Source organism: Falco rusticolus, chromosome 1, assembly GCF_015220075.1.
Source record: "Falco rusticolus isolate bFalRus1 chromosome 1, bFalRus1.pri, whole genome shotgun sequence".
Lineage (NCBI taxonomy): Eukaryota > Metazoa > Chordata > Aves > Falconiformes > Falconidae > Falco > Falco rusticolus.
In genome coordinates, this window is record NC_051187.1 from 95,204,111 (window position 1) to 95,231,626 (window position 27,516).

The 27,516-nt window shown below is 41.3% G+C and overlaps 2 protein-coding genes across 3 annotated transcripts in view; one reads left to right on the forward strand and one right to left on the reverse strand.

Moving 5' to 3' along the window:
• Positions 1 to 18,506, reverse strand: part of SEL1L3 (SEL1L family member 3) — a 37,108-nt gene extending 18,602 nt beyond the window's left edge. Inside the window, exons 1-10 of one of the 2 annotated variants that reach the window (XM_037390689.1) lie at positions 17,934 to 18,506; positions 13,178 to 13,745; positions 11,483 to 11,609; positions 8,757 to 8,878; positions 7,227 to 7,342; positions 4,766 to 4,821; positions 3,619 to 3,751; positions 2,891 to 3,023; positions 1,998 to 2,144; positions 1,367 to 1,569 (exon numbers count right to left, since the gene is read on the reverse strand). In XM_037390689.1, coding sequence (XP_037246586.1) covers positions 1,367 to 1,569; positions 1,998 to 2,144; positions 2,891 to 3,023; positions 3,619 to 3,751; positions 4,766 to 4,821; positions 7,227 to 7,342; positions 8,757 to 8,878; positions 11,483 to 11,609; positions 13,178 to 13,745; positions 17,934 to 17,999 — 1,671 coding nt within the window. In that variant the 5' untranslated portion in view covers positions 18,000 to 18,506. Of the gene's footprint in view, positions 1 to 1,366; positions 1,573 to 1,997; positions 2,145 to 2,890; positions 3,024 to 3,618; positions 3,752 to 4,765; positions 4,822 to 7,226; positions 7,343 to 8,756; positions 8,879 to 11,482; positions 11,610 to 13,177; positions 13,746 to 17,933 lie in introns of both variants that reach the window. The other variant, XM_037390682.1, reaches the window with a different exon arrangement.
• Positions 18,507 to 18,621: 115 nt separating this feature from the next.
• On the forward strand, positions 18,622 to 24,700 carry SMIM20 (small integral membrane protein 20). The gene is made up of 3 exons (XM_037390701.1): positions 18,622 to 18,796; positions 22,636 to 22,692; positions 24,008 to 24,700. The coding sequence occupies exons 1-3, from the start codon at positions 18,688 to 18,690 to the stop codon at positions 24,043 to 24,045; spliced, it is 204 nt and encodes a 67-aa protein (XP_037246598.1). The 5' UTR covers positions 18,622 to 18,687; the 3' UTR covers positions 24,046 to 24,700.
• The last annotated feature ends 2,816 nt before the right edge of the window (positions 24,701 to 27,516 follow it).

The window sequence follows — 27,516 nt, forward strand, 5'->3', positions numbered from 1 at the left end:
AAGATTGGAAAGAAAAAATGGAATCTCTAAATACTTTTCAAGTATTGCAGTTACTCTGCCACCACTAAGGGTGCTACAAATTTTCATGCTACTTTATTATAGTGTTAATTATGCTCTGACAGTTTTTATATTCAGCAGTGACTTAACTAGTCTCACTGATGCCAACTGGAGTTTTTGCACTGAATTCAGTGGAAACATATGGAAGTTAACAAACAGCACTTGAAAATCTCACCCCAAGGATCTGACAGGACTAGAAGGATGGGACTTGTGGCTGACAAGGTTTCAGCACAAAGCTCCCTTGAGATAGTAATTGGTGCTGGAAATAGTTGAGGTACTGCAAATTTGCCAAAACCATTTTCAGCACTATTATTTTTCACCTGCACAGTAATAAAACAGTAGTATTCCATTTGCATGGGATATTAAATTATTTCCTACACTATCTGAAGCGGAACCAGTAATAAAATTACTTCGTCTCCATAATTAGCGCTAGGTATACTTCATAATTAGGGTACAAAAAAGGCTCCTGTCTAAGGTTTCTTGTGTTTGAAAAACTGCAGTGAGCTTGGTCTCAGACTGGCCTCTGAGGAGAAGTTCTGATTTAGCATCCTGTAACCACATTAGGCAGATCTGCTATTCTTTATGAGCATTTTATATTACACTATTATATCACAATTAAATACACATTGGCAATTTCAGTATAGCCCTCTTCCAGTGATAAATAAATGCTTCCACTTTATTTGACCTTGCAATGGAATCACATGGAAACATTTCAGTTATTTGCAACCTAACTAAAAGGTCAGGAGTTTATATGCTCTGCAGTTGCTCAGCTGAAGCATGGTCAGTTTTTTTCCATAATAAAACTGTTCTACTTTGCTTACCTGTAAACCTCTGACCATAATATACTCAGCACCACATTTTTGCACACTGTAAAATGGGACTTCTTTCCTGAACGTACTGTGCAACCTTTCCACTTTAGGACATTTGCCTGATGTGAGACATTTTCCATACCCATCTACAAATGACTGTGGGTGATTCTGCGGTTATTACTTCATCCTACCATCTCAGTGACTGAGAAAAGCATTACGTTCCCTGCTTTTCACTTTACCACCATTTTTAGGTCTTACTATAGTATTGATTTCCTTGTTCTGGATGAGCAGGATAAAGATTCCCACAATCAGGAGTTCATAAAGACTTCACTGCCACTGGGCTTTTTAAGAGTAGGTGTTTTGGGGAATCCCTTCAACTACAGCCTAGATCTGGGGGCCATTTCACATTTTTAAATTCAATTGATCATAAATCCATTCCATTTCTAAATTGCCTTTAAAGGTAATTTCACGGACGTAACCAAGCATATTAAATACTCTACCTTTGTATGATCGACAGGCACACCTAGCCCTGTTTCAAATATAACTGCAAGAAAATAAGAAGCCTTATGGTATCCACAACAACTTGAATCCACCAAGAGAGGAACAGAGAAGCCCATATTGCTGAGGCCATCAGCGCTGGACAGACCCTTTGCAACCTTCTCAAATATCCTCCGGCCAACTTCTAGAACTGTATCACTTCCATCTTCTAACACCAAAAATAAAACATAGGACACAACAGTTATTGCAAGAGTTAAAATCAGGAATGGATCTCCCCTCCTTAATTTAATGGGACTGAGACAGATTTTGTTATTTCTCACACTGAATGTTATTCTCAATACAGACAACCAAAATTCCTGGAGATAAAAGGTACTATTGAATAAGAGGAGTGAATAAAAATCCAGAAGACCATCTCAAAGTAACTAACCACTAAAAGCATAAGGATATCTCTATTTCCTTCTACAAAATAAGCCATCCCTCATTTGCAGCACAACATATAAGTCACATGACACTCCTTTACTAAGTTAGCTGATATGAACAAAAATGTGTAAAACAAACTGAAGTCAAAGCATACTAACTTAAATGACATATAATATGGAGTTGTTTAAGAACAATAAAATAAAATATGATTACCATCTGCAGCACTGAAATCCATCTCTTGTAACAGTTTGAACAAAGTGTGGTACTTTTCCCTGAGCTCTTTTCCCCACATGAAGGCATCACATTTAGATTTTTCTCCATAGTTGTGAATCAGCTCCAAATAATAGTTTTCACAGTAACCTAGAGAAAACAACATATTTAAGACATGAAAGCTGACTTGGCTGGTCTTTAAAATAAGCTTTTGGTAGAAAAAAAGATGTTTCTAGGGTAAACTAAAAATTCATGGACAAGATGAACACATCCTTAACAAAAAGTAGTGCTAAAAACTCATACAGCTAGCACAGACCAGTTACAAATAGGTAAGATTTTTTCTACTCTCCTCCATACTCCGGTCACAATGTATGCAATCAAATTCCAATTGGAAACATAAGCTAGTTTTCAGCACACACAACCTATGTTACTCTTCCTTCACTACAGTAGTTGCTTTGGTATATACCTGTCAATTACTGTACATTAGGCAACTGTGGCAGAGACATTCTAGAAAAAATCACCCATTTTGGGGAAAGGGCTTAAAATACGTGTGCCTTTAGGGTCATTTGGGAATGAAATGGAGGAAAGGCAATCAAATAGCTTACATGTAAGCTTGAAAGTGTTTCTTTGTTCCTTTATACACCTGTCTTACTAGAGAAGAGCTACCAAGAACATGATTTAAGTCTGTATTCCGTGGCACAAAAGTCTTTGCAGGGACAAACCCATAGTTTTAGCTACCAGTAACAAGGCTAAACTTTTCAAATTGCCTTTTTTTCTTGTTATGGCTGAATTTAAGTTTACTTTTGGTGACTGTTATCCAGATTCTGGTAAAAGGAAAGAAAACAGGTCTCCAAAGATGACAGTTTAAAATTCATACATCACAGATCAACACTTACGATTTCTTTGTGCTTTTTCACCTTGCCTTACAATGTATCTGTACTCATAAACAATTTCTCGAATGTCCATACATCTCTCATAGTAGAGTTCAATTTGTTCCACTGTTTCTTTATCATGAAGAGGGTTAGAAATCTATAAAAAGGCAAATCATAGATAAATGGCATCTACAGTACCTGTTGTTGCCTGTGCTTGGGTAGAAAGAAGTGTTGTAGGCAAATAAAACCAGGAAACATTGTTTACTACGATCAGCTTCTCTGGCACATCATGTTAATGTGCCAGGCAACCTGATGCTGGCCACAATAGACTATGACTTTAAACAGTCAGCATAATCCAAGAAACCATGGATGAACTTCCCAAACTGACCAAGTCTACATGACTTTTACCACCAATTTCAACAAAACCATAAATTAATCACATGTTCAATACTGTATCATCAAAAAGTCTGGGAAACAAAGCAACACTGAAAATAAATCCTTACTTAAATACAGATTCAGGAACATTGCTTTACATACTTGCTTCTATAAGTCTTATCTTTTAGCCTTTTAAGTGATAACTAACATTCCTAGATTTCAGCAGAACATGATCATATTTCGGTTATATATTCCCAAGTACTATTATGCTTCATAGCAAGTCTATCACTTGCTAAGAGCTTGAGTTAAAGCAAAATAAAATACAGCCATAGCTGGCTGCTAATATTTAAACATTTCCAAATACTGCTTTTGTTTACCTGTTCTGTTTCCAACACATTGAGACGATAGTATATCACAGGTCCAAAGAATGCTTCAATACCATTTACATATCCACTGCCTCCAAGAACAAAGTATCCGGCAGTGTCATCATAATAGAAAACTTCCCTAAAACTTGAACATGAAAGAAAAGTCAGCTGGCTATCAAAAGGTACTATGAAAGAAAAAAAACACACCAAAATTTGTATCTCAGAATTTCCATAACTGACAGCCTTAAAGTCACTGCCAGTATTTTTTGCTTTTCTCGTCTGTTTACTCTCAAAATCTACTCTGCAATTTAGTGTGATAAATTCTGGAGTATTTTTAACAAATCCCTTGTCTACAAGCATATTAAACCAGCAGGGTGTTTTATTTTTCTGACCTGTAGGTATCTTCTGGTGTTTTATGCATCATTACACAACCTCAAAATTTTCAGCTCCACCCCTCCCTTGTATTTTCTAAAACTGGCATATGAAAATGTAAGTTATCTGTCTCTTAGAGTTACTATGTATAAGTTTACAATTTCTGGGTAACCACAACAGAGAAGGTATAACACTTAAGTCTGCCATGCAATTCACTGTTACAGAGTTTCCATATTAAAAAGTGTTTTTTTAAATTATTTGCACAAGAGTGAGTCAATCTTAAATTACAGGGAAAGAGAACAATTAAAGAGCCATTTAAAAAAATTATTCAGTTGCTTAGAGTAAAGGATAGAGGAAGAACATTTCTGGTAGAAATTTTGCTCTCTACCTAAGCAAAGCAGGAAACAATTTCACTGGTGAAATCCTAGCTCTCTCACAGCAACAGCAAAACTTCTCTTGACTTCAGTAAGACCAAGACTTCTTTTGAAGACTGATCCTAATGCCACTGACCTTCCAACCATTTTTTATGGAGGGTTATCAGACTCCAGTGCTAGATCATGCAGCATGTTAACTCAACTAGCTCACGGCATTAACAAAATTATTCAGCTCATGCTCCATGTAAACATAGTAATGAAAACTGGTTTTGAAAGCATAGACTGGAAGAATACTACAGATACTCTGAAAATCGTTTGGAATCTCAGTTACAAACTTGTGCTCTCCTTCTCCCATTTTCCATATCTGAACACATATACACATATTAGTCAACAAAAGGGAAAACGCTGCTTACGTAAAAGACTGATGATGATGTCTTTTCAAATTCTTCCCAACACTGCTTACTTCTATCTAAAATAACATAAAATATTAATTATAATAAACAAAATATTAGAAGGTATATTTATTAATCCATTTCAACTAGTTCAGAAGATTACAGCTGCAGCTTGTTGCATCTCCTCTGCACTAAAGAGGGTATATGTCAGAAGAGGTTAATGGAAAGCATTGGCACTGGTCTGTCCTGGCCAACCATGAGCAGCAAAAAATAGCAAAAGTAGTACACGTTTCCTACTTCAGCTGTTTCTTTCCTGTGTTGAGTTATAAGACATCTGTACTTTGCTGAAGCTTTTACTCTTCTTGCACCTTCAGATGCTCTTAAAGTCTGGCTCTTAATTTCTTGATGCCTAATTTCCCAACCTTCCCTAATTTATCTATTTTATCTCAAGTCATGCTGGACTAAATGTATCTCGATGGAAGTGAAATAATCATAAAACCACAGAATCATTTAGGTTGAAAAAGACCTTTAAGATCATCAAGCTCAATCCTTAACCTAACACTGCCAAGTCCACTACTAAACCATGTCCCTAAGTGCCACATCTACACATCTTTTAAATACTCTCAGGGATGGTGACTCAACCACTTCCCTGGGCAGCCTGCTCCAATGTTTGGTAACCTCTCCAGTGAAGAATTTTTTCCTAATACCCAATCTAAACCTCTTCTGGTGCAACTTGAGGCCATTTCCTCTCATCCTATCAGTTATTACCTGGGAGAAGAGACTGACATCCACCTGCAAACAACCTCTTTTCAAGTGGTCGTAGAGAGCAATAAGGTCTCTGCTGAGCCTCCTTTTCTCCAGGCTAAACAACCCCAGCTCCGTCAGCCACTCCTCACAAGACTTGTTCTCTAGATCCTTCACTAGCTTTGTTGCCCTTCTTTGGACACAAAGTGCCTAAATAAGGAGACTCTTCTGTACCTTTTGAGGTTGTAGCATTTAAAAACTTACTACAGGAAGAAGTGTTAGTAAGATGGAACCAAACCACAGCTTTATCTGTTCCAGAGAATGGCTCCAAGTACTAAAATGTTTTTAGGTTCGGTCCTACTTCCTCTTTTGTCCACAAGAGTGCTCATTAAACTCTTCCTGGCCCTCTTACTTTGTCCAGAAGTGGAAATTTATTGACCACAGGTTTTCTCTCACACCTGAATAAATTCACTCTGCTCTCAATGAGAATATTTTCCTTAATCTAATCGTACAAATTTCCAAAAGGTCAAGACTAATATATCCTGTATCAATATTTACAGGAACTTTCACATTTGTACCTGAAGCTGAGCTTCAAAACCCATAGGGCATTCCCTTTCCCACGAACTAAAATTATTTCTACAATTTAAACAAGCAGAAAAAGACAGTTCTGATTCTATAAAACACTTTTTTCATTTTTCCTTTTAACAATATATTTAAAAGCATATGATATTAAAAGTAAATACACATTTCTACCCGATTTTCTTGCAAGACAATCAGTCTGCTCACCACTTACATACTTAAAAACAGTGGGGTGCAAAAGGAACCACAGTAGTTTAGTCTGTACATTGCTCTCTCAGTAAAACATTGTTTCAGCTTTACCAGTAATTTATCTCATACTTTAAATTTACTTAGTTGTTCTTGCCATTAATTAGCAATTATTTTTACAATTCAGTATGTAATCTATTCAACCATTTTCAAGAAGAAAGAAGTTGAGAAATAGAAGACTAAGGTTTTTTATTATTTTCACACCCTAATATCATAGTAGCTGGAGGTTCAGAGAACTTTGGCAGGGAGCCTGCATTTTCAGTGCTGCTTTTGGAAGGTTCTGTGAAAAAACAATTGTGATTTATTAAAATGTAAATTACTTATCTACTACAGAGGGATACTGTAATATTTTTTGGTCTTATAAAGGTAGGTAATCCTATGTCACTTTGTCAAATGTGCAAAACTTCGAAACTGCACATGCCTCCCTGTTAGCTAACACATCTAGGCAAGAGGCATGGTACCGTACAGGAGACCAGACATGTAAATTCTCATATCAGAACGGTAAAAACACCTAAGCCTCCAAGTGCAAAGTCCCTCAGAGCTTTTCACACCATGTAACTTCAAGTATTTAGACAAGGTATCTAAGCAAGGAGTACTGGCTGCCTGTAAAGTCAACAGTCTCTAGAGAGCAACAGTGTACACGAACATAGCCACCGAATACACAGTAATTCTAAGTAAATTAATACACAGAATTAAGATAATTCTCTTATCTTAAGCATCTAAGTTGATTTCCCTAAGTTGGATGGTCTGAACATCTCCCAACAATTTCTAGTTTTACATTTCATTCTTTCGCTATGTAAGCATGTACAAATTATAGTATTTCTGTCTTTCTCAGCTGTTAAGGGGTTTGTCAAAGGCATAATCAAATTAGACACATCTCAGTCGTGAACCTCTAATTCAGTAGCGCGCATACCTGTCCGCCCTTAAAAGAAAGATCCAGTCGAAACCACTGCTTGAGAGGAAGGCTGAAGCTAGTTTTCACTGCAAGGTCATCTCCTCTCATGAGGTGCATCTGAATATGCACATAACCTGACAGCAAAAAAAGGAAGAAAAAGGAAATAAACACCACAGAAATATCAACATTAAGAATGGGGTTCCTAATGTATTAGTTATAGCACTTCTGTCTTCTTCATCCTCTTCACTACCAACAGAGATCTGGGCACTCGCCAAGCCATACATCAGCTCTCTCAGAATCCCAGGGAAACTTGCTCCACATTTCAGTTACACATCTTGGATGCTAATGCCCAGGCTCCCACATTAAACCACAGACTCAAAACCAACTGTCTGAGGGATAAACACACTAAACGTATGGCAGACAGGGAGGGTGCCACAGCTGATCTCAAACACCAGAAAGCAGACATGTCTTGCAGCAAACAGCAGAGCAGACTACGGTGTCTACTCAGTGCTAAACGGATAGCACGTGAGGATGCAATGATCAAGTACAAGATGACTCTACCCTCCGATACTTGGACCTGCAGAAGCTAGTCTCATGGTTTGAGCTCTTAAGACCAGAACAGATTATTATGATAATTTAGTCTAAGGCTGAGAATAAAACTGGCCCTAAAACCCCTCAAAGCAAATCTTGCATCAAGGTGATAACTTCCAAACAAACTGCTATTTTTGTTTGTTCTTCAAAGAAAAAATCCAGTTTATAATGGATAGATTAATTACCTAGATTGGTTACAAGACAGAAAAAAAACAGAAATAGCAAAAATAACAGAGAGGAAAAGATTAGTTACGAAACTTGCAAAGAAGGGGAAAAAATGTAATGTCTTATGAGAAAGCCAGGTGTGCACTTTTAAAACTCTGCACACTTATTTCCTCTATGAGCCAGCCAGTCAGCTCCCAGCTGCTGAATTTCACTACCAAGAGGCTGAAGAGTCAGTCACCTTCTGGCAGGAATATTTCTCTGCTGCAAGTGTTGCTAGACTAAGACAGTCCTACCGCTTACCTTTTTTTTGGATAGGGAAACAGACTGTGCTTCTTGCTACATTACTATTGCAATATAGGCAAGACCTTGAATCATTTGGACCTTTTCTGAGGCTATTTCAAATTTTCAAAAATTTTCATGTAGTACATATACAAGAATTGAGACCAAGACTAAAATAATACTTCAATAATAATAACAGATGTTGTTCATTGAGATAAGATTGTTTAATCCCGGTGTATGTTCCTGACCTGTAAGATCCAGTCTATTCTCCTAACAAAGCAGACATTTCCTGAAGTTAGACAAGACCAGATGCTATGCAACTATTTCTCAGTTTTACCCTTTTAATTTAGTAGCTACTTTCCTATTGAGACACTATCATCAAAATAAAGCATTTTGCCAGGGCTCAGTTTCAGAAAATAGGTCTGATAATATAATGATCAGTGTTATTCCTAGGCACAGATCTATAAAGACTATATTAGACCCCTTCTGAAGGCCGTTAAGAATACCCCTTACCTTCCTCATTTAGAAATACAGCAGGAGTACTATACATTTCTTTCGGATCAATAAAATAGAGTATACCACACAGATCCTTTTCACAGTGATGGAGTAAATATAGCCAGATTGAAACAGTGAACCTGCAGGAGCAAAAACAAACAAAAAAATCCACTCCTGATGAGAACTCTCCCTATATCATTTGAAAAGCATGCATTTCACTTTAACTTAGCAAACCTTTCTCACACATGTGATCTTCAGAACAGAACACATCCTCTGCAGTGAAAACCTTCAGAGCAACTGTACTTAAGACTCTCGGATCTGTGATCTCCTTTTAACTGTGCACTTCAGTGGTAACAGCATGAGAGGAGAGTAAGAGAGTGTTATCTGAATCAATTCCAGAACTCTGGGTCAGAGCTACTACCAGATCCCACATCAATAGGGAACTGAAAACACAACTGAGACAACTCGGAGCCAACCTCCCGCATGCAGGCTACAGTACAAAATCCCCAGATGCATGGTGATCTTGATTGTTGAAGCCAGTGAAAAGTAAGCTGTGTCATCTACACTAAATGCCAACTGTGAAAATGTGCTTGGGAGAAGCATTTAAAAATGAATCCAGCCTCTGAGTAGTGCCGATATGAATAGCTGTCACGGAGCTATCGTGGGATACATAAAGGTGAAGCTTGTGCAAACTCTGGAGCACTGCAAAGTAGAAAACTGAAGACCCAACAATGTTATCTACTTAGAAATTTCTGTACAAAGCTGGCTGGCTGAGGCACTAAAAGCAGAATTTATACCACAGTATCTAATTTTAAGGAGCTCCTCTGTGCCAGACCAAGTCTGCTTCAGTGCTTGTAACAGACACTTGACCACTTATTTCCATAACATTTCTGTATCAGTTAGGCCAATGCTGAATGCCTTTGAAAACCATAGCTCCAATGTACAACCCAGCAAAGCATTATGATTATTATCATATCAGATAAAGAAGTTCTCTTTTCTTAGTGACTTTTAGGAGGAAATATTATTAGTATTTTCTATTTCTATAATTAAGAAAAAAGTCAATATTTGTTTATACTACTTTAGAACTGTGTCAACTTGCCTTGCTTCTCTCTCAAGAAGTTGCTGAACACAGAGTATGTGGTATCCTTTCCTAAACTAAACCAGGTATAGGTCTGAAAGCCTAACACCTGCTTACAAAAAAAATGCAAGGGTGGTGAAGTTTTCCCCAATACAGTCTACACCTTAAATATCTAATAACACCATATCCTTCAGAGATGGCACAAGGGTGAGGTGGAAGGGTCTGTAAATCACAATCACTTGTACACTGATTGTTACGACCTACATGCAAACACTGTGTTTCCAGAAATACTGCTGGTAGCTACCTCAAATGACTATTGTCAGTCTGCAGACGTCTGTCTTTACAAATCCCTGACTGAAGTCAAACAAGTAACTTCAATTAGGTCCATCTGCTTCTGTTGACCTTTTGGTGCAGCGGGGAACCACCACTCACATACAGAATGCTGAAGGGAAGCTCTCTTCCCCTTCTTAACAGAGCTACTCCAGGTTGTCATGCAACCACAACACACAAGCAACTCTTAATGTTAACCCTGCAGACACCACCTGAAGGCAAGAGAGGGTGGAACTGTGTGGAACAGGTAAAGAGCTGCATAAATTCATGCCATATATTCTCAAGCAGAGCTTGAGTAGTGCCTCAGTGCCAGAAGCAGAATGCAACTGTACTGTGAGCAAAGGGCAGCAGGCTGTGCAAACCAAGCTGTCACCCATCCTGAAGAGGCCAGGAGCTAAAAATTGCTCTGTACTTATGACTTCAGAGCTATAGTTTGAGGGCTAGTAATTTGTATGGAACCCACGCTATCTGGTAAGTCATCTTTGGCACTCTTCTTGTGGTCACAGGCCAAACGCAAACCAGCAGGCAAGTTCCAGTTCCTGTGATCATTTCCTATTTCTGTAATAATGTTGGCAGGCTAACAGCATCTGGTGGAAGGGAGATAAATTTTATATATATATATGTATTATATACACACACACACACTTTTTCCTCTAAAGTTGCAAAACATGACTGAAGATTTGTAACAGTTTTGGGAATGGGGAGAAGAGGAGAGAAAGATGATCTTCCCAGAGTGATTCCTCTGTAACTGAACAGTGTGCAGGGGCTAAGGAGAGTTTGTCCAGCTAGGAGAGTTTACACAGCAATGGTGGAAGAAAATAGCGTAAGCTCAAGTTTGAAGACTTACCTAGGCAGGGGGCTCCTATCCCTAAGGGCTTGTCAACTGCAAAATGAACTAGAGCCTGAATTTATAGGGAAAAAGCTGGTCCACATTGCTTGCCCTTGCAAGAAACCTGCACTTGGTCTGCAAACAACATTTGAAACACAGAAAACCCCAGGCTAGCTAGTCATGAGACAGCAGTCTGATTATGACAGCACATAACAGCTAACCCACCCTCCTATCTGTACCTAACCAGCTCCGTTACTCCTACTGTTGGTATCCCTTACACAGCACTGCACTAACACATAATATAAATATCTTTCTGAGGTTTAGATTAATCCTCTCCAAAACTGAAATCAGAGAACAGAATGAATTGCTAACTAGTTTCCTTTAGAGCTTTTTCTCAAATTAGTAGGCAGTATTCCTTTAATTTGTGGTATAGCCTATGAGTTTAAGGTCATTCTATAGCCTTCAACAATCAATTATAGCCTGCTTCAGTTATTTGCCTATACTTACATGGGATAATCAATCTGATGTCGTCTGACTGTCTCAAGTTCTCTGTTTTCAAATTGTTCAAATTTCTTCATGATTCCTGTCTTCTCCCCGCTGGAAGCGTAAATAAAGTTGAGAATCTGGACACCATCTGCAAAATAAAATCTTTCTTAATCTGCCAGGCAACAAGCATTGATAACTAATTAACTAACTCACACAGTCAAACATCTGAATCGTACAACAGATTAAAAATTAACACAAAACTTCAGTAAGTCCTTAAACACAAGTTTACTTGCTGTTATTAAATGCATTACAGTGTTGGACTGAATAACCCATGGAAAGTGAAATTAATTGACTTCCAGCTGGTATTAGAAGCAAGGAAAGAACAGACTCATTTCAACCTAAGATACTTCAAGAAAAGAATCAGTTAGTAAGGAAGAAATCTTGATTTATGTTATTTGGTTAAATCTCATCCTATCTTTGCTTATGCCTATGTAACATTACTCCACCAGCTCTTGGACTTGCTCTCCATTTTTAGCTCTGCAGTTTATACTATACGTATGGATAGACACCAATTCTGTTCTAAACTGATATGCATAATCCTGTAATAAATTTGATAAAGCCATTCCTGCTAAGAAACATGAAAAAGATCTTCAAAGCCATGACATGTTAACAGCTTTCCTAAAAAAAACTCCAAAACAACAAAAACCCAAAACACCAAAGCCCAAGCAAATTGTTACAAGCTCATTTTAAAAAATTAACTTGAATAAAATGTTATTTCCTCCTATTCACTGGTATACTGTTTTTATCTATAATATAACTAGAAAATACATAAGATGTTTCACACTGTTGTCAGAGATCACATGCTGTCTCCAACAAGTATTTTAGAAAGCCCCTGAAGGAAGCAACATCATTGCTTCCCTGTTTGTCTTCTCAGCCAATGTAGTGAAGATAAGTGATACAAATACCATTATAGGGGATTTTCTAGGAGACAACCCCTTAGAAGCAAATAACCTTTTTGCTTTTAGGTTCTGCTTTGAATGTAGACTGATGACAAAAATAATTGTCAGCAGGTGTAAAGCCAGATATAGGCAGACAGAAAAAAAATCAGAATTCTGAGAAAATCTAGTAAGCAGTTGTGAGTTTCAGTAATTTATACTGATGGCAAGACAGAGGGGTTTTTTTATTTAAAACTATTTATTTTTAAAACAAAAGTGTTTGCGCATAATGGTTTTGGGCAAAAAAGTGAAGTACTATGAAGTTTATTGCACTATAAAGACTTAAACATATGTTTCTGTGTGGCCATCATCTTAAGTAGACTACCTGTGTAAGAATTATGTATGTAAGAACTGCAGGACTGACCCTGAAATAACACAGTAAGGGAGTGAACAACTCTCTCTGAAGACAAAGGAATGATGCCTGCTGACCTCAGTGGGTTTTAAATAAGTTGTTTGAATACGCTTAGAAAATAGAAGGCCATACTGCTGCAGATCTCCAGGCTGGCTGTGATGCAACAAGCCAGCTCTGAAGGACTTGATGGCATCAGTCATTTGCAGCTCTAACAGTTACAAAGCTTACATACTCAACAATGTTTGCCAAGCAAATCACTCTACATAACATTTACCTGTTTACTACAGGTATGTATTTTTTAACAGCTTACCAAAGATGTTATTTGGGTCCCATTAGTTTCTTTGTGGAAAAGAGTGACGTTACACCTACCACTTTCATGAGGGCACTGAGGTATCCTGTTTGCCTGGAGCATCCACAAATAGTCAGCACCCCACTGAAGACAAACTTTGTGATCCTTATATGGGCGTTCAAAAGGTGGAACTGCTTCTAAAAAGGTGTAGTTCTTGGCAACTGCATCCTGGTAGTCTTCGTTCTGCCCAACATCATAGCTGCTAACCGATTTGTGACTAATCCATGCATATAATATCACACTGTGCACTATTATTGAGTTTCTGATGATATAATCATCTCTGTAAACCATGATGCTCGGAAATTTCAAATGTACTTGTCGAGTTCTGCTAACATAAAGGTTCTTCTCATCCTTCCACCTCCTTCTATATACTGGTACACCAGTCCTGAACTCAGAGGAAGCTACTGCTTCCAAGTTAATGATACAAGGCTTAGAACATAAATACTGAACTGAAACCTCAGAATTGTTAAGAACTTTCTTTTCTAAAATGTTTAAATGAATAAAGTCCACATAATCCACATTTTGTCCAAACTGTGGGGTAACTGCTGTTGTCCGTGATGTCTCCTTTTCGAAGGACGGCACAAAATTCTGGAAAAAAACCCACAGAACACAACATTACCCAGAGAATCTAAGTTTACGTGATTACTAATATACTCACAGGACACTGTACAAGCAGAAGGTTTATATACCATACTTGAACTCAAAAAAACGGGGTTCATTCACATAGCAAGTAGATACGGATTCCTGGAGATCTACCATCAAGGTTTTAATGGTAACAACTCCCTTACATCAAGTTCTCAAAGTTACACATGCTTCTACAAACAAACTTTATTTACAGGGTGTATCCCTCAGCCCTTCTGCAAGTAGAATCCGGTCTAACATACTGACTCACAGGTCATGCTATTTACACATGCTCCTAGGATCAGGCCCAAAGAGTATATACTAAAATGTACCAACATTTATTAACCGTGTTGTTGTTCACTAGTACTGCCGCAGCCTGACGTTTCTATATCTTTTTTAAAAATTACCTAATTTTGTTACCTCTCATCAGGTACCTGAAGGGTAGAATAACAACTAAGGCAGGTCACAATGGTTTCCTGAGAATTAATTAATCTTCATGAAGTGTTTAGAAGCTTATTATTGAAATGTTCCTATCCTGGAGATGGACTTACAAAACTGAGCAGCAAGACCTCCAGGCAGCATTTGCTCAGCTTTTGCTCTCCACAGCTACATACATTAAAACATACTTGGAGATACATCAGGATTATCCTCCATGCTGAAGTTCTTGTCTCTAAGGCTTCCAGCAGCTTCTTTTCTTTCTGCTCTGCAGTCAGCATCCGGCTTGATACACTGCCAAGGATACTGAGGATTACTCAGCTCAGAGGACCAGCCACCAGCACGGCACTTTTGCCATCTAAAATATTCAGAATTGTCACTTAGGACTACCAGAGAAGCTGGTCATTAAGATTGCTTAAAACGAGATCTGTCTTGGGTAACTTTTAACTTTGCTAAGTTTAAACAAATTGAACTGAAATTTATCTTGGATATCTGTATTGGACTGATGGCTTTTTCACTGTGATTATCGAAGTATTTAAAAGCCTCGGCCAAGTTGTTAGTACATTTCTAATTGGGTGCTGTGCACCTGGAGGACAAGACCTTGCCCATGATTCAATATGGGAATCAGTAAAAGTCCCTAATGATAAACTATTCCGCTTCATATTTCTTAAGAATTCTTAAGAATATGTTGACGCTCCTTGAGACCTATACTGAAAAAAACCATCAAGCCAGCAAAACCAGTGAAGATGCAAATATTAAGAAAAGTCAGAATGAAGTTTACCTATACTACTTTCTTGTTCCTATAGATGAAGATTTTGGATTTAACTATTGTGATCAAATGATGTTTTTTTCCCTGGAGCCCTGCCTCCTTAAAGGCACAGAAGAGCTCTACGGTGGCATGTGGAACACAGCTGTGTATAGAGGAGACTATTTACCCCAAGACCTTAACTTTGTTTAAGGCAGAAGCTGGAAGACATAACTGCATGGGGGAACTTCTGGATGAGAAAGCTGGATATCATTGCTAGCAGCTGGGTAACTCTAGATAACTAGATTTATTTAGTGTTCCTAGGTCTTTCTGAAATTGTCACTTAAACCCCTTTCCACACAAATAACCGAGTACTCTATCTTCTTGCGTCCAACAAGAGACACTAGAAGCCAGATGTGTAGCAATGCTGAACACTGATAAACATGTATAAGCACCAAGATATACAATTTGAACAAATAAAAATTCAAAACACAGTGTCAGTATCCAGGCTTTCTACAATAGGCAGTCTCTTCAGAGTGACAGACTTCCCCTCTGCCTTGTTTCCCATTCTATAAAATGAGTATTATAAAAACGATACATACTGAAGGGGCTAAAAAAGGAATAGTAATAGGAGGCTGGTGTCCATTAGAAAATTTACTACCATATCATGCACTAATACACACACACAAATACTGATATTAAAGTTGATGAGAGATCCTTAATTTTAATACTGATTTAATTATCTTTCAGAGCTTGACTTGGCAAAGATACTATTCTTTTACATTTCCTACATAATCCTTCTTTGGTTACAGATACCTCTAAAAGCATTACAAGCACATAGCAGCAACCACAAAGTATTCCAAACCTCTCCTACTTGATGGTTACCATTATTTCTTACATTTTTTTATCTTACAATAAAGAGTACTTGTAAACAGCTTAATCCTTGTGATATGGAGGCTGCGTCATGAGGAAGATAGCAATACATAATGAAAGCAATGCCATGTGGTTATCACAAAATGTAGAAGTCTACCAGGTAGATACTACAAAGCATTGGGGTACCACTGTGCGCTTACCACATACACACATTTACTGCGAAAATATACACAGCCAGCTCAGTTTCCTCAGGCGTTGATCCAATACAGAGATATAGGAGCTAGCCTCCAGCAAAGACAGTTTGGGTCTGGCACAGATCATTAACAAAGATGCAGCAGTGTGTGAAAGTGATCACTTGACTTCCAGCGAGCTGCAGAAATTTTGTGGTGGGGATCCCATGGTAGTAAGCTCTGCAACCCATAGCCAGTTCCTTGTAGAACAAACTCCATGATGTTCCTGAAGCACTTAAGCATGATGTGCCATGACCACTGCTGCATAAGGCTAGCTTCAGCCCTGTTGATCTTACCCCTTTCCCTTTAGTGCCTATTCTGTTCAATAGCTCCCACAGAATCACTCAAGAAACTTTTCTTTGTATTCTTTGGTGCCTGGGTATTAGTTGAGACAGGTGCTGCAAGAATGCGTGAAGAGCGTTTGGGTCTGCTGTTATATGACACCTAACAAACCCTTCAAAAGGCTCATCTCTCAAGGAGCACTGTGCAAAGACCCTGAGTGACGCCACACCGATGCAGCTGTGGCAGAGACCGCAGACCATAAGCTCCTCCAGACCATGGCTGACTCTGTTATCACTTGATTGCCTCTACACAGTGTTACCCAGCCCACCGCATAGCATATGTTATCTGGATGTTCCTACTCCGTGAGAAACCCTAGTTCTTTCCTCCCCATTACCTCAGACAATGCAGAGTTAATTGTGCATCACCTCCTACTACAGAGAGCAAGGATGAAAGGATTACACAATGAGTGTGATTATGAGATTTAAATATATAAGTTTCCAAGCCCAGCAAAGAGGCCAGCTATGCTGGATTAAAAACATTACCATAAACTAGGCAGTGCTCTACAAGACAGACACAGAGGCTTCACTATGTGGGGCAGCTTAACCACAAAAGGTTTTTTTCTTGATCTTTTACTTAAAACTCTCCGAATCTGAAGGAGTTAGCCCAAGTCATCCCATTGGATGCTGGTATAAAAATCCCTGTGGAAGGCAATCACAACAACTGGTAGGGAAGTGAAACTTTTCAGTAGTGTAATATTCCCGAAATGATAAGAAACTGCTCTTTCACTCACTGAAATAAGATCTCAGCAGGACCCTCCGTGAGTTCACCCCTGCAGAAATCCCACATAACCCTACGCAACTGCACCTGTTTGCACGAAGCCTGAAGATAACCGCAGTCCTGCACCGCGCCGTGAACACCTGCCACGTCACACCAGATTTTAACATGTGTGAGAAGGAGACACGCCAAAAAGGGTGTTGAGCTGCTCCCAGTCAGCATCACTATCGCACAGGCACACGAAAACTTTGACCGGAGTTTGTGTTTAGCAGCATGAAAGAGGAAAAAGTAGTTTCGCGGATGCCCCTAAAACGCAGTTGCTTCTGTGAGCCAGCGCAGCACCACACACGCGCACCTGTAAGCGATGTCAAAGCACCCCATTCCCTCCAGCCCTGCAGCTTCACGCCGCCTAGGGCGGAAAGCCTGTTAACGCTTAACGGCCCGACGCGCTCTAGCTCGGTAGGGCAGCGTAGCGCCGGGGGCTGGAGAGCGGGGAGCCGGGCCGGGCCGGACGCCCGCCAGGCTGGCTCCGAGAGGCGGCCCCGGGCCGGGCCAGGCGGCCGTCGCGGGCCGGGCCCGTCCCCCCGCTCCGGCGGCTGCGCGTCCCGCTCCGCCCTGAGCCTGCAGCCGGGCGGCCCCGCACCGGCCCCGCCGAGGAGCCGCGGGGTGCCGGGCAGCCCCCGCCCACGGGGCTCGGCGCTCACCCGGGGCCCGTCGCTCGCCCCGGGCCCTCGCCGCGGCCACCGTCTTCCGCCGCGACGGCCGCGGCGGGCAGGGCCGGGGCCCGGGGCAGGTGCGGGGCCGGCCGCCACTCACCGTGAGGAGGAGGAGCAGCAGGAGGGGGCGGCGGGGCGCGGCGGGGGGCTCGGCCAGGGTCCGCATGCTGCCGCCGGGGCGGCGCTGCCCAGCACGGCCGGGAGCGCGCGGCCGGCCCCGCCGACGGGGCTGCGGCAGATCCGGCTTCCTGGAGGAGGGGCCGCCGCCCGGGCGGGGCAGGGCCGGGCCGGGCCCCGCGCCGCAGGTGCGGAGCGGCCGGGTCGGGCTACACACGGGGGCCGAGCGCCCCTGGGGTGCCGAGCCCCCGGCCGCGCAGGGAGGCGCCCCACAGCCCCCCGCGCACGCCAGTACAGAGGCTCCGGGCGGGGCCCGGCGCAGGGCCACCGCCTCCCTCGCGGCGGCAGCGGGGCTCGGCAGCGGCTCCACCCGCCCTCGCCCCCACCCCGACGCCCCGGCCCCGCGCTGCCCGGGCGGCCCCCCGGCTCAGCTGGCCGGCTTAGGGCGGTAAGGCAGGGCCGCGCCCCCTGGCAGCTGCCGCTGCGGCGCGGCTGGCGCCGGGGCCGCCCGGGAGCTGCCGCCGTTCGCCGGTTCAGGCGCGACACGGGGAAGCGCGGCGGGCGTGGAACGGCCCCATCCCCGCCTCGCGGCGGGGCGCCGGCACCGGGCTGTGCCCCGCCGGCCCGCGAGGGGGCGCTGCCCGCCGCTGCTGCCGGGCCGGCCGGAGGCGCGCGGGTGTCCCCGGCGCGCCGCTTCCGGGCGCCGCGTAGCTTCCGGGTCGCGGCTGGCGGCGGCGATGGCGGGGCTGTCCCGCACGCTCGGCATCTTCGGGGCCTTCGCGGCCGTGGTGGGGGCGGCCTTTTACCCCATCTACTTCCGGCCGCTGCTGCTGCCGGAGCAGTACAGTGAGTCCCGGCGCGCGGGCAGCGGGGCGCGGGGGCAGTAGAGGCGCGGCGGGCGGGCCCGTCTGTGCCGCCGTGAGCGGTGCGGGGGGCCGGTGCGGGAGCGCGGGCCTGCCCGGGCTCGGGTGTGCTGCGGGCTGCTGCTGGGCCAGAGGCTGCCGGGTGGGAAAGGCTTTCTGCTCTCTTAAGAGATATGTAAAAAAAAATATTTAAAAAATCGTAGTGCTCTTGTTTCCAGTTGTTGGCCAGCATGTGGGGAGAGCAGCCTTTAGCTGTTCTCTGAAGTGATTAAGAGGTTTGAGATGTAGTCACAGAAGTTGTGGTCAGGGGCTGTTACACGTCTGTTGTGAGGACAGGCGGGGAGAGCTGGGGCTGTTCAGCCTGGGGAAGAGATGGCTCCGGGGACACCTTACTGCAGCCTTCAGTACCTAAAGGGGGCCTACAAGAAAGATGCAGGCAGGTTTTTTGGCAGGGCCACTTGCGATAGGACAAGGGGTGATGGTTTTAAACCGAAAGGGGGCAGATTCAGACTAGATATAAGGAAGAAATTTTTTGTAGTTAGGGCGGTGAGATGCTGGGACAGGTTGCCCAGAGAGCTGGTAGATGCCCCATCCCTGGGAACATTCAGGGCCAGGCTGGACAGGGCTCTGAGCAACCAGATCTAGTTGAAGATGTTCATTGCAGGGGGGTTGGACTAGTTGACCTTTAAAGGTCCCTTCCAACCTAAACCCTTCCATGATTCTATAAATTGTTCCAGTTACGCTTTCCAGCTGCAGCTGAGAAGTTTAACTTAAAATGTGATAACAGATTCTTTACTGATGATGATGATTTGCTAGAGCTGGTCTTGGTCTGCAGAATTGTCTCAGAAACACACTGCTTTCCTGCCAGCAGCACAGAAAAGCTGCCTGAGCCTGGGCCTGGCCCTGCAGCTGGAGGCACTCCCCGTGCCACGGGGGTGGTAGGGGGGTAGGCCATCACCCCCAAACTTCTGTTACCTACCGTGGAAGGAAGAAGGGAAAAGTTCTGGTGTAACCAGCCACGTCCCCTCACTGGAACTTTTATCAAACTAAGTGAGCTGTAGGCGATAACCTGAAGATGCATGCAGTTAATCTTCTGAGACAACTGAAGAGATTTTGAGGAAGGGGGGGGAAAAAAAAAAGAAAAAAAAAAAAGGAAAAGGGTAACAAACCTACTGATCTTCTTGGAGGGACTTTAGCCTTACATCAAAGCTGAAGTAAAATCTAACTTGCAAGAAATTTTTTATTTAAGGAAGCTATGTTTGTGAAGGTGGAAACTGCCCACAAAGATAGATTTTCTGTTCTGTGTTTCCATTTAAAAACCTTATTCTACGATTTATTTTTGCTTATGGTATACTTGCCTAAAATAGAATATCACACGTGTGACTCAGCATTAAGGAAAGGACAGAACTAGTGGACAGCATCCTCTAATGTACTTGCTAATTACATGAGCAAATGATCCCTAGCAGATTAGGGATTTTTTTAATCTCCATTTAACACATAAAATGAGTGATGCGCAGTTAGCAAGTGCTTAAACTTGGTATTTTGTAACTGATTCTAAACTTCTTGCATGCTGCTCAAACTTTTGATCTCACCTGCACTAATCTCCTAAAAAATGAGCTTTTTCCCGATGGTCATTGCTGCAGTATGAGAGAAGCACAAGTGTTTGTTGTCATGATACTTTAGACAAGAATGTGGAATTTCGCAGTTGTACTTGAGTGGAAGTATTTTAACCTTTTGGGGTACGAAGAATTTGATTTTTTCAGTGTATAGTCTAGTAGGCTGTATGACAACTTCTACAGAACCTCCCCGCCACCCCCTGCCATTGGCTTGAGCTGTGGGTGAATACTGAGTATTTCTGCATTTTGGGACACTGGGTCTGAAGTTGGACGTTTTGGTTAGCACCACATAGTAATCCTGCAAAAGGCAAGAATGGATTTTAGTTCTCTAGAGTGATACTGCACCTGTGTAAACATGAAATGCTGTCATCTTTTTCTCCGATCTTGTTTTCCTTGTGTATCTCCCAAATTCTACACAAATGAGGCAGGAAAGAAATTATGTTCAGGAAGAAGACTTTTCTGCAGGAGTTCCTAGCAGTCTAACAAATAAAATGGAAGATACTTGGAAAAACTGTGTGTAGTCATATTGTTAATAGAACCTTAAAATTGCATACAGGGGTTTGACTTAATTTCATACAGAAATGCTATAATTTGATAGGTTTTTAGTACCTCAGTTTGTGGTCTTAATATTTCTAATACTTTCCTGTCTGTAACTAGTGTTAAAAAAGACTGTTTCCTCATATGAATACATAGATTAGTGGCAGTGTTTAAACTTTGAAGTCTTCAGCACAGACTTCTTCTACCTGGATTAATTAAAACAGTGGGTTGACAGCTGCTATTTGGATTGATGTTTTCACAGTAGATTTGATGATTTTGCTTAATTGTGAGACTTTGCTCCTTCCCTCTCCTGTGGTATGGCTGTTCTCTCATCAAGACTGGCTCTTCCTCAATGTCTTTTTTTTGGCTTAAGTGTTTTCCAAATTGTTTCCAGCCCCCACACCAGTCTCCCTATCTATTGACTGTTCCTCGTCCTATCTCCATATTACGCATCTGTTTCTCTGCACTGGTTTCTTTGCCTGACCAGCTGGCAGTTCCACCTGTTTGCTCCAGGTGTGTTCCCAGAGCTCTCAGTTTGATTCCCATTTTGGTTTCTGCATCTCTTCCAATCTTAGTCTCTCCCTAAGACTAAATATCTTTCTCCTCCATGTCCTACAATAAGTCTGATTCCTTGCCCTGTTTTATTCTGTTTTCTCTGTCTGGGTTTTCTACGTTTTCCTTTGAAAATGGGCAGTTCGCTGAGATTTTGTCTGCTAAAAAAGATGGAATGGCAGTTGCCATGCTCAGCGAACAGAACTGGAGAAGCTTGATCTGCCTCTAGTGCCTACCCCCTTGCAAGGAGAATCAGTTATTGTGCCATGCCTGCTAGTTTCCAGTAGCATTAGATAGCCTAATAACAAGTTGTGTCTGTGCATTCTCAGTGGGATAGAATGCTGAAATATTTCAGGTTTAAGGTGAGGTTAGCTCTGAGTTTCCACTGAGAATATGCACCTTACAATTTTTTAGAGGCTTAAAACTTTAGTGGTATGGGCAAAAGATTAATCCAGCTGAGCTTTGACTTCCTGCTTCAAAGTACCACAGCAGTCAAGTGCTTAACTGGAAGAGGAGGAAAAAAAAATGAGTGGCATTTAATAAGGGAAAATAATAAAGTTTTGTCCATTTCTTTTCTTGGAAACGGTTGAGTCTTTCAAACAAAAAAACAAAGCCTAAGACAGGCCCCTTGTATGTAAAAATATCCCTCTGATGCTTAATTTCACAAAGTTACAAGCGGTAGTTTTGTAGATGCTGTCATGAAATCTACTTGTGATAAGATGGAAGATCTTTCAGGGCCTGAAAATGGGGAACACTGATACTGGAAAGAGTAAATCTTTTAAAGAGTTTTATGTTGAACGTATGAGTGATGGCTCCTAAAAGTACTGGTCATTCCTTAAGTGATGGGATCATGGCAGGTATTTTGGCAGCTTTTATTAAACAGTTAGTCATTACTTCTAAGATTTTTATCTTACTGTTTGTAATCTCTCAGACTATAGCTGTTAGTTTCTCAATGAAGTGTGAATACTACATTCATATTGTGTAGGTGGATACTCAACAGAATTTTACTGTGTAGCATCTAGAATGAATAAAATTTTCAATATTATTTTACTGGGTACAGTCAAGGTGTCTGGTATTTTCTTTCTTCTAGTAGTGTCCTTTCTTTTCTATTTTCCAGGGAAAGAGCAGTCAATAAACCGAGCTGGTATTGTTCAAGAGGATATTCAGCCTGCAGGTAAATTGATTCTTGTGTTTGCATTGCTTATTTTAAAGACCTTCTTGAAGTGAGACCTGAATATTTATGTGGATTTAAATAATATGGTGAAGAATACATCTGAAGAATATGTATATAACAAACTTGCCATGAAAAAAAATGTTATGGTAATTCTTCACTTGAAAGTTATGAATTCAATGAGACTTGTTTTAAATTGACTTAACTGGCCAAATAAGTTGCAGAAATTCTGTCTGTTGTCTTCATACTTTCTTAAATAGATGCCAGTTTCCACACCAGAAATTAACAGAGCAGACAAGAACTATGGGTGGGCTGAGCTGTATCTGTAAAGAATACACACTGTTGCACCCTGATCTTGTGAAATACTTCTTCACACCTTAGCTGAAACACAATTTGTGAGCACTTTGTTGGTACCTTCCAACCTCATGGGTGGAGTGGCAAGGCAGAAATCTGTTACACAGAAAGGAAATTTTGGAATGCACTGCTAATAGTTTTTTGATCCCTGCTATTGCCAGAAGGTGTAGAAAAAGCATATGAGGGGAATAAAATTCAAGTATGGCAGACTCTCCTTATTAGTTTTTTGTTTCATAGGTAATGGAACTGGCTATTCATTATGCAAGGTTGGCACTTCTCATTTATAGCCATGAGAGTGCTTGTCTTGATGAAACAGTTCATATCTGAGTATGTTAAAGGGTAATGTATTTCTATTTTTGGAAAAGCCTAACATCAGCAGCAGGGAAAAACCAAATAGGATTAGTGCCATGTCCTTACTGCACATACCAGTTAAATCATCAGTGCAGGACTTACTTTCCAGGAAAGTGGTGAAATGCTGAAGAGGAGTAGGAAGGGAATTGTGAAATAGAAGGCTGGTAAACCTGCCTTCTTTATTAAACATTAAAGAGGCCTGGCCTGGCTCATTTATCAAAGATGAAAGTACCTGATGACCAGTTCTGCTCCGTATAACCTTCTCATGTAAATTTAGCTGCTGATGAGAAGTTACAAGATCTACTAGTTGAAAGTGAAATCCAGACAAATTCACGTGCAAGCTGCAATCCTAGATGGTTATTCCAACAATGTTAGAACACCTTAACTATGGGTGTGATAGATTTTTTCCTTTATCTGAAGCTTAAGATCAAGATGCGTTTGTCTTTCTACATATTTTTGCAAGCTTAAGCAGAGTTGTGAGTTTGGTGCAGAAGTGGTTAGGTTCTTTCATTGTTTCTTACACAAAGCTGGAATAGCAGACCAGTTGTTTTTTGTTTTTTTTTCTGCAACAGTCTAGTTATGAACTGCTGGTGTTCTCGTATTTGATTTATAGGGTTAAAAGTGTGGTCTGATCCGTTTGGAAGAAAGTAATGTTGGCGGCTGGGTGTATTGCAAAGCAAAACTGAAGAGGGACATCCTCAGCTGTTTCTTCTTTCACTGAAGTGTGTCTTTGGGTGTTGCTGGAGAAGAATTCTGAATATGCTGTGTGGGCACGTGAGGAGCAACGAAGGCTACTGGTTGGAATCCCAAGAGCTAAAAACATACTAGTTTTGACAGAGGCTGCTGGGGCATAGTGCATGAACTGCTAGAGAGCTGAATGGTTCTTGAGTTTAGAAGTCGAATATTTATTTCCTTGAGAAAGGGGAAGAGGAATTATTTTGTTCTGTTAATCTGTAGACACTTGTAGAATAAATTATGAATAGAATAAATCATGCAGACTGCTGCAGTTTCCTTCCTAGTTTGAGATTTACTTTTTGTGGTTTTATTATGAAAACATGATAGTAGTACATACTGAGAGAGATCAGTGCAGAAAATATGAGATGGTGTAAATTTGTACATTAAAATGTCTTCCTTTTAAACCAATGCATATTTTTTCCATTTATTTTGCAAGTACGTGTGATGGGTTGACCTTGGCCAGCTGTCAGGTGTCCACTCAGCCACACTCTCACTCCTGCTTCTCAACAGGACAGGGGGAGAAGAAAGGATGACAAAGCTCGTGGGTCTGGATAAACAGGGAGATTGCTTACCCGTTACTGTTGCAGGCAAAACAGACTTAACTTGGGTGAAAACTGGTGTAATTAATTGCCAATTAAAGTAGTTCGGATAGTGAGAAACAAAAAGTAAAATAACAGCTTCCCACTGCCTCCATTTTTCCAGGATCAGCTGCACTCCTGACTCCTCTATTTCTTCCCGCCCTGAGCAGTGGACGCGGGGGTTACAGGTAGTTTGTAGCAGTTCTTCTGCTCCTTCTTTCTCACACTGCCCCTGCTCCTGTGTGGGCTCTTGATGAGCTGCAATTTCTTCAGCAAATACCTGGCTGCTCCAGTGTGGGCTCCTCCCCAGGCCGTAACGTGGATGTCTGCTCCAACATGGTCTTCTTTATGGGCTCCAGGGGAATATCTGCTCTGGTGCCTAGAGAACCTTCTCCCCTGGTTTTTTTTCTGACTTCGGTGTTCATGCTGCTGTTCCTCACTTTTTTCCTCTTCTTGTGGGAAAAGCCACCTCTGCTTGTCTGGTGTTTTCACAAAGGTGCCACCCACTCGGCTGCTGGGCTGAGTGGTATCTTGCAGTGGGTCCCTTGCGGAGCCAGCTGGAACTGTCTGTTGGCTGGCATGGGGCAACTCCTGCATCCTGCCTTCCTTGCTGGCAAAACCTTGACCAGTACCTGATATGGGAGATTAACACTGTATGTTGAGGTAGAAGAGCAGATACTTTAAATAACCTTTTTCAAAAAGCACCTTTTTCATGGTGAGGATAATGATCATTAGAACAGCGAGTAAAGGATTGACCCTACTGAAAATCTTTACCCAAATTGGATGTCTGTTTTAATAACAGGTTTTGAATAAACTATGTGTTTTCAGATTTCAAAAGAAACAGTCTGTAACCTATAATTACAGTCTATAACCTAACCAATATTGTTATTGAGTACAGGTATAACGTGTACATTTAAATTGAAAGTACTATCTCCTTTTCTTCATTTATTTTTGGCACTTCATTATGGTACACAACATCTTAAAGACCATTGCAGGATTGTATATGTTACATAGAATGTATGCGCCGTGATTGTTATTTATAAAGTTAGCAGATGTTAGTTTGTTAATTTTTTCAGACATCACACAGTTTTATTAAAACAGATGAAAGACTCAATGTTTACAGTGTTCTTTTCCAAACCACCATTCTGTTACTTGCTATTCCTTTTCTACCTCTTGTTGTCATTCCCCTCCCACTCAGGCACGTTTCCTCTTCTGAGTTTTTTGGTTTTTTAGTCTCCCATTCACTGTAAGCATTACAAGTTTTTTTGTTTGCTTGCTGGCAAAATGTGACCATATTTGATTCCTTTGAGTTTTCAGGTGATTTCACGTGGTGGCTGAAGCCAGAGTGAGCGTATGCATTCACTGTAGAGATGTTGACAGATGTCACGGTACACTGCACAGAGAAACACTGTCACAAAGTTAATTCAGTGTTTGCCAGGAAAAGAAGAAGCAATTAAACTGAAGAACAAGGAGGTTTTTAACACTTAAACCTTTCTTCAATGAGACTGTGGAAGTGAGGGAGCCTTGGTTTTTATTTTCTTCAGCAAAACATTGTCTTGATGGATCCGACAGTTTCAGCAAAGTTGTTTCATCTAAAACACCTTTCCAGTGGAAATACAGCATTGCTTAAATGCAGATACTCCATCTATAACTGACAAACTGCAAAACAGAGTTTTAGGAGAAACTGAGAATTGTTCAATAATGCTGCCTGTGTCACTTGGTGACACAAATGCTTAAAAAGCATACATCTTGGTAGCATGAAACAATTATTAAACACTTTTTCAGGATAAATGATGTGACAGAGGATATTAAATTACTTAGTTTAGAGATAGAAGGTAAGATAATCTCTGCTACTTGTTTACGTTGTGAAATTGAGCAGTTTGCTGAGTCTGGATCTTGCCTAGAAAAACGTTAGATGGTTTCAGAACAGTGTCTGTTGCTGGCAGGTGCTGACCCTTTTGCCTTCATATTACTTAAACGTTGCAAAACGTTTGAGACATGAACTCAATTATTTAGCATTTATAGAACTGCACATGTCTGTTGGTCATGATCTCTAGTTTATTCCAGCACAGAAAAGCTTACTAAGTTTTGTAATTGCCTTCACAGAATTTGCAGCAGTGTATATCTGAGTACTACTGAAGTGAATCTAAATCCTGAAAATGGTGTACATTGGTTTTAATGATTATCACTTCTCACTTGCTGTGTTCCACCTAATAAAGTGGGCTGATTGGTCATGTCTTTAAAGTGCTAGGATAGTGAATGTCTTTTTCAAATCTTTGGTATTCTGCCTGGATAAAACTGTTAAGTCAACAAGGAACATATTTCAATAATTCTCCAGAATTTACACTGAATTTTTCTGTGATTGCTCTGGCATTTGCCAGTTGCCTGGAGACTTGCCCAAGACTCGCATGGGAAGTCCTAATCCTGCAGCTGGCTTTCTGGGCTTTGTGACAATGCTCTGTTCTGCTCATGGATGCTGGACATAAGCCTCTCCTTCTCCTAGCTACCCAGTAACAGGTGAAGTTGAGTATTGCCAATTGTGCTCCCCAGAACTCTCCTTATCTTGCTCTGGAAGGAAGAGTTTTTGATACTTTTGTAGCCTGCAACAGCTATTAATTTTCAATACAATCACACAAAGTTGTTGAATGTGTTTATAATTATGCATAATTTTATAAAATTATTAATACTTGGGAGAGACTAATCTACCTTTTGCAGAGGAACAGCTTTGCTTGTTTTGGCCTACCTGTACTGATAGAAGGGTTAGGACAAAACATTTGATAAAAATGCCACCTTAGAATGTTTCTAAAAC

What these genes read in the sequence shown, in the direction of transcription:
- SMIM20 (XM_037390701.1), top strand. Translation starts at nt 18,688, where the DNA reads ATGGCGGGGCTGTCCCGCACGCTCGGCATCTTCGGGGCCTTCGCGGCC. An exon ending in GCTGCTGCCGGAGCAGTACA is followed by an intron (nt 18,797 to 22,635) that starts GTGAGTCCCGGC and finishes TCTATTTTCCAG; the next exon opens with GGAAAGAGCAGTCAATAAAC. An exon ending in AGAGGATATTCAGCCTGCAG is followed by an intron (nt 22,693 to 24,007) that starts GTAAATTGATTC and finishes TTTGATTTATAG; the next exon opens with GGTTAAAAGTGTGGTCTGAT.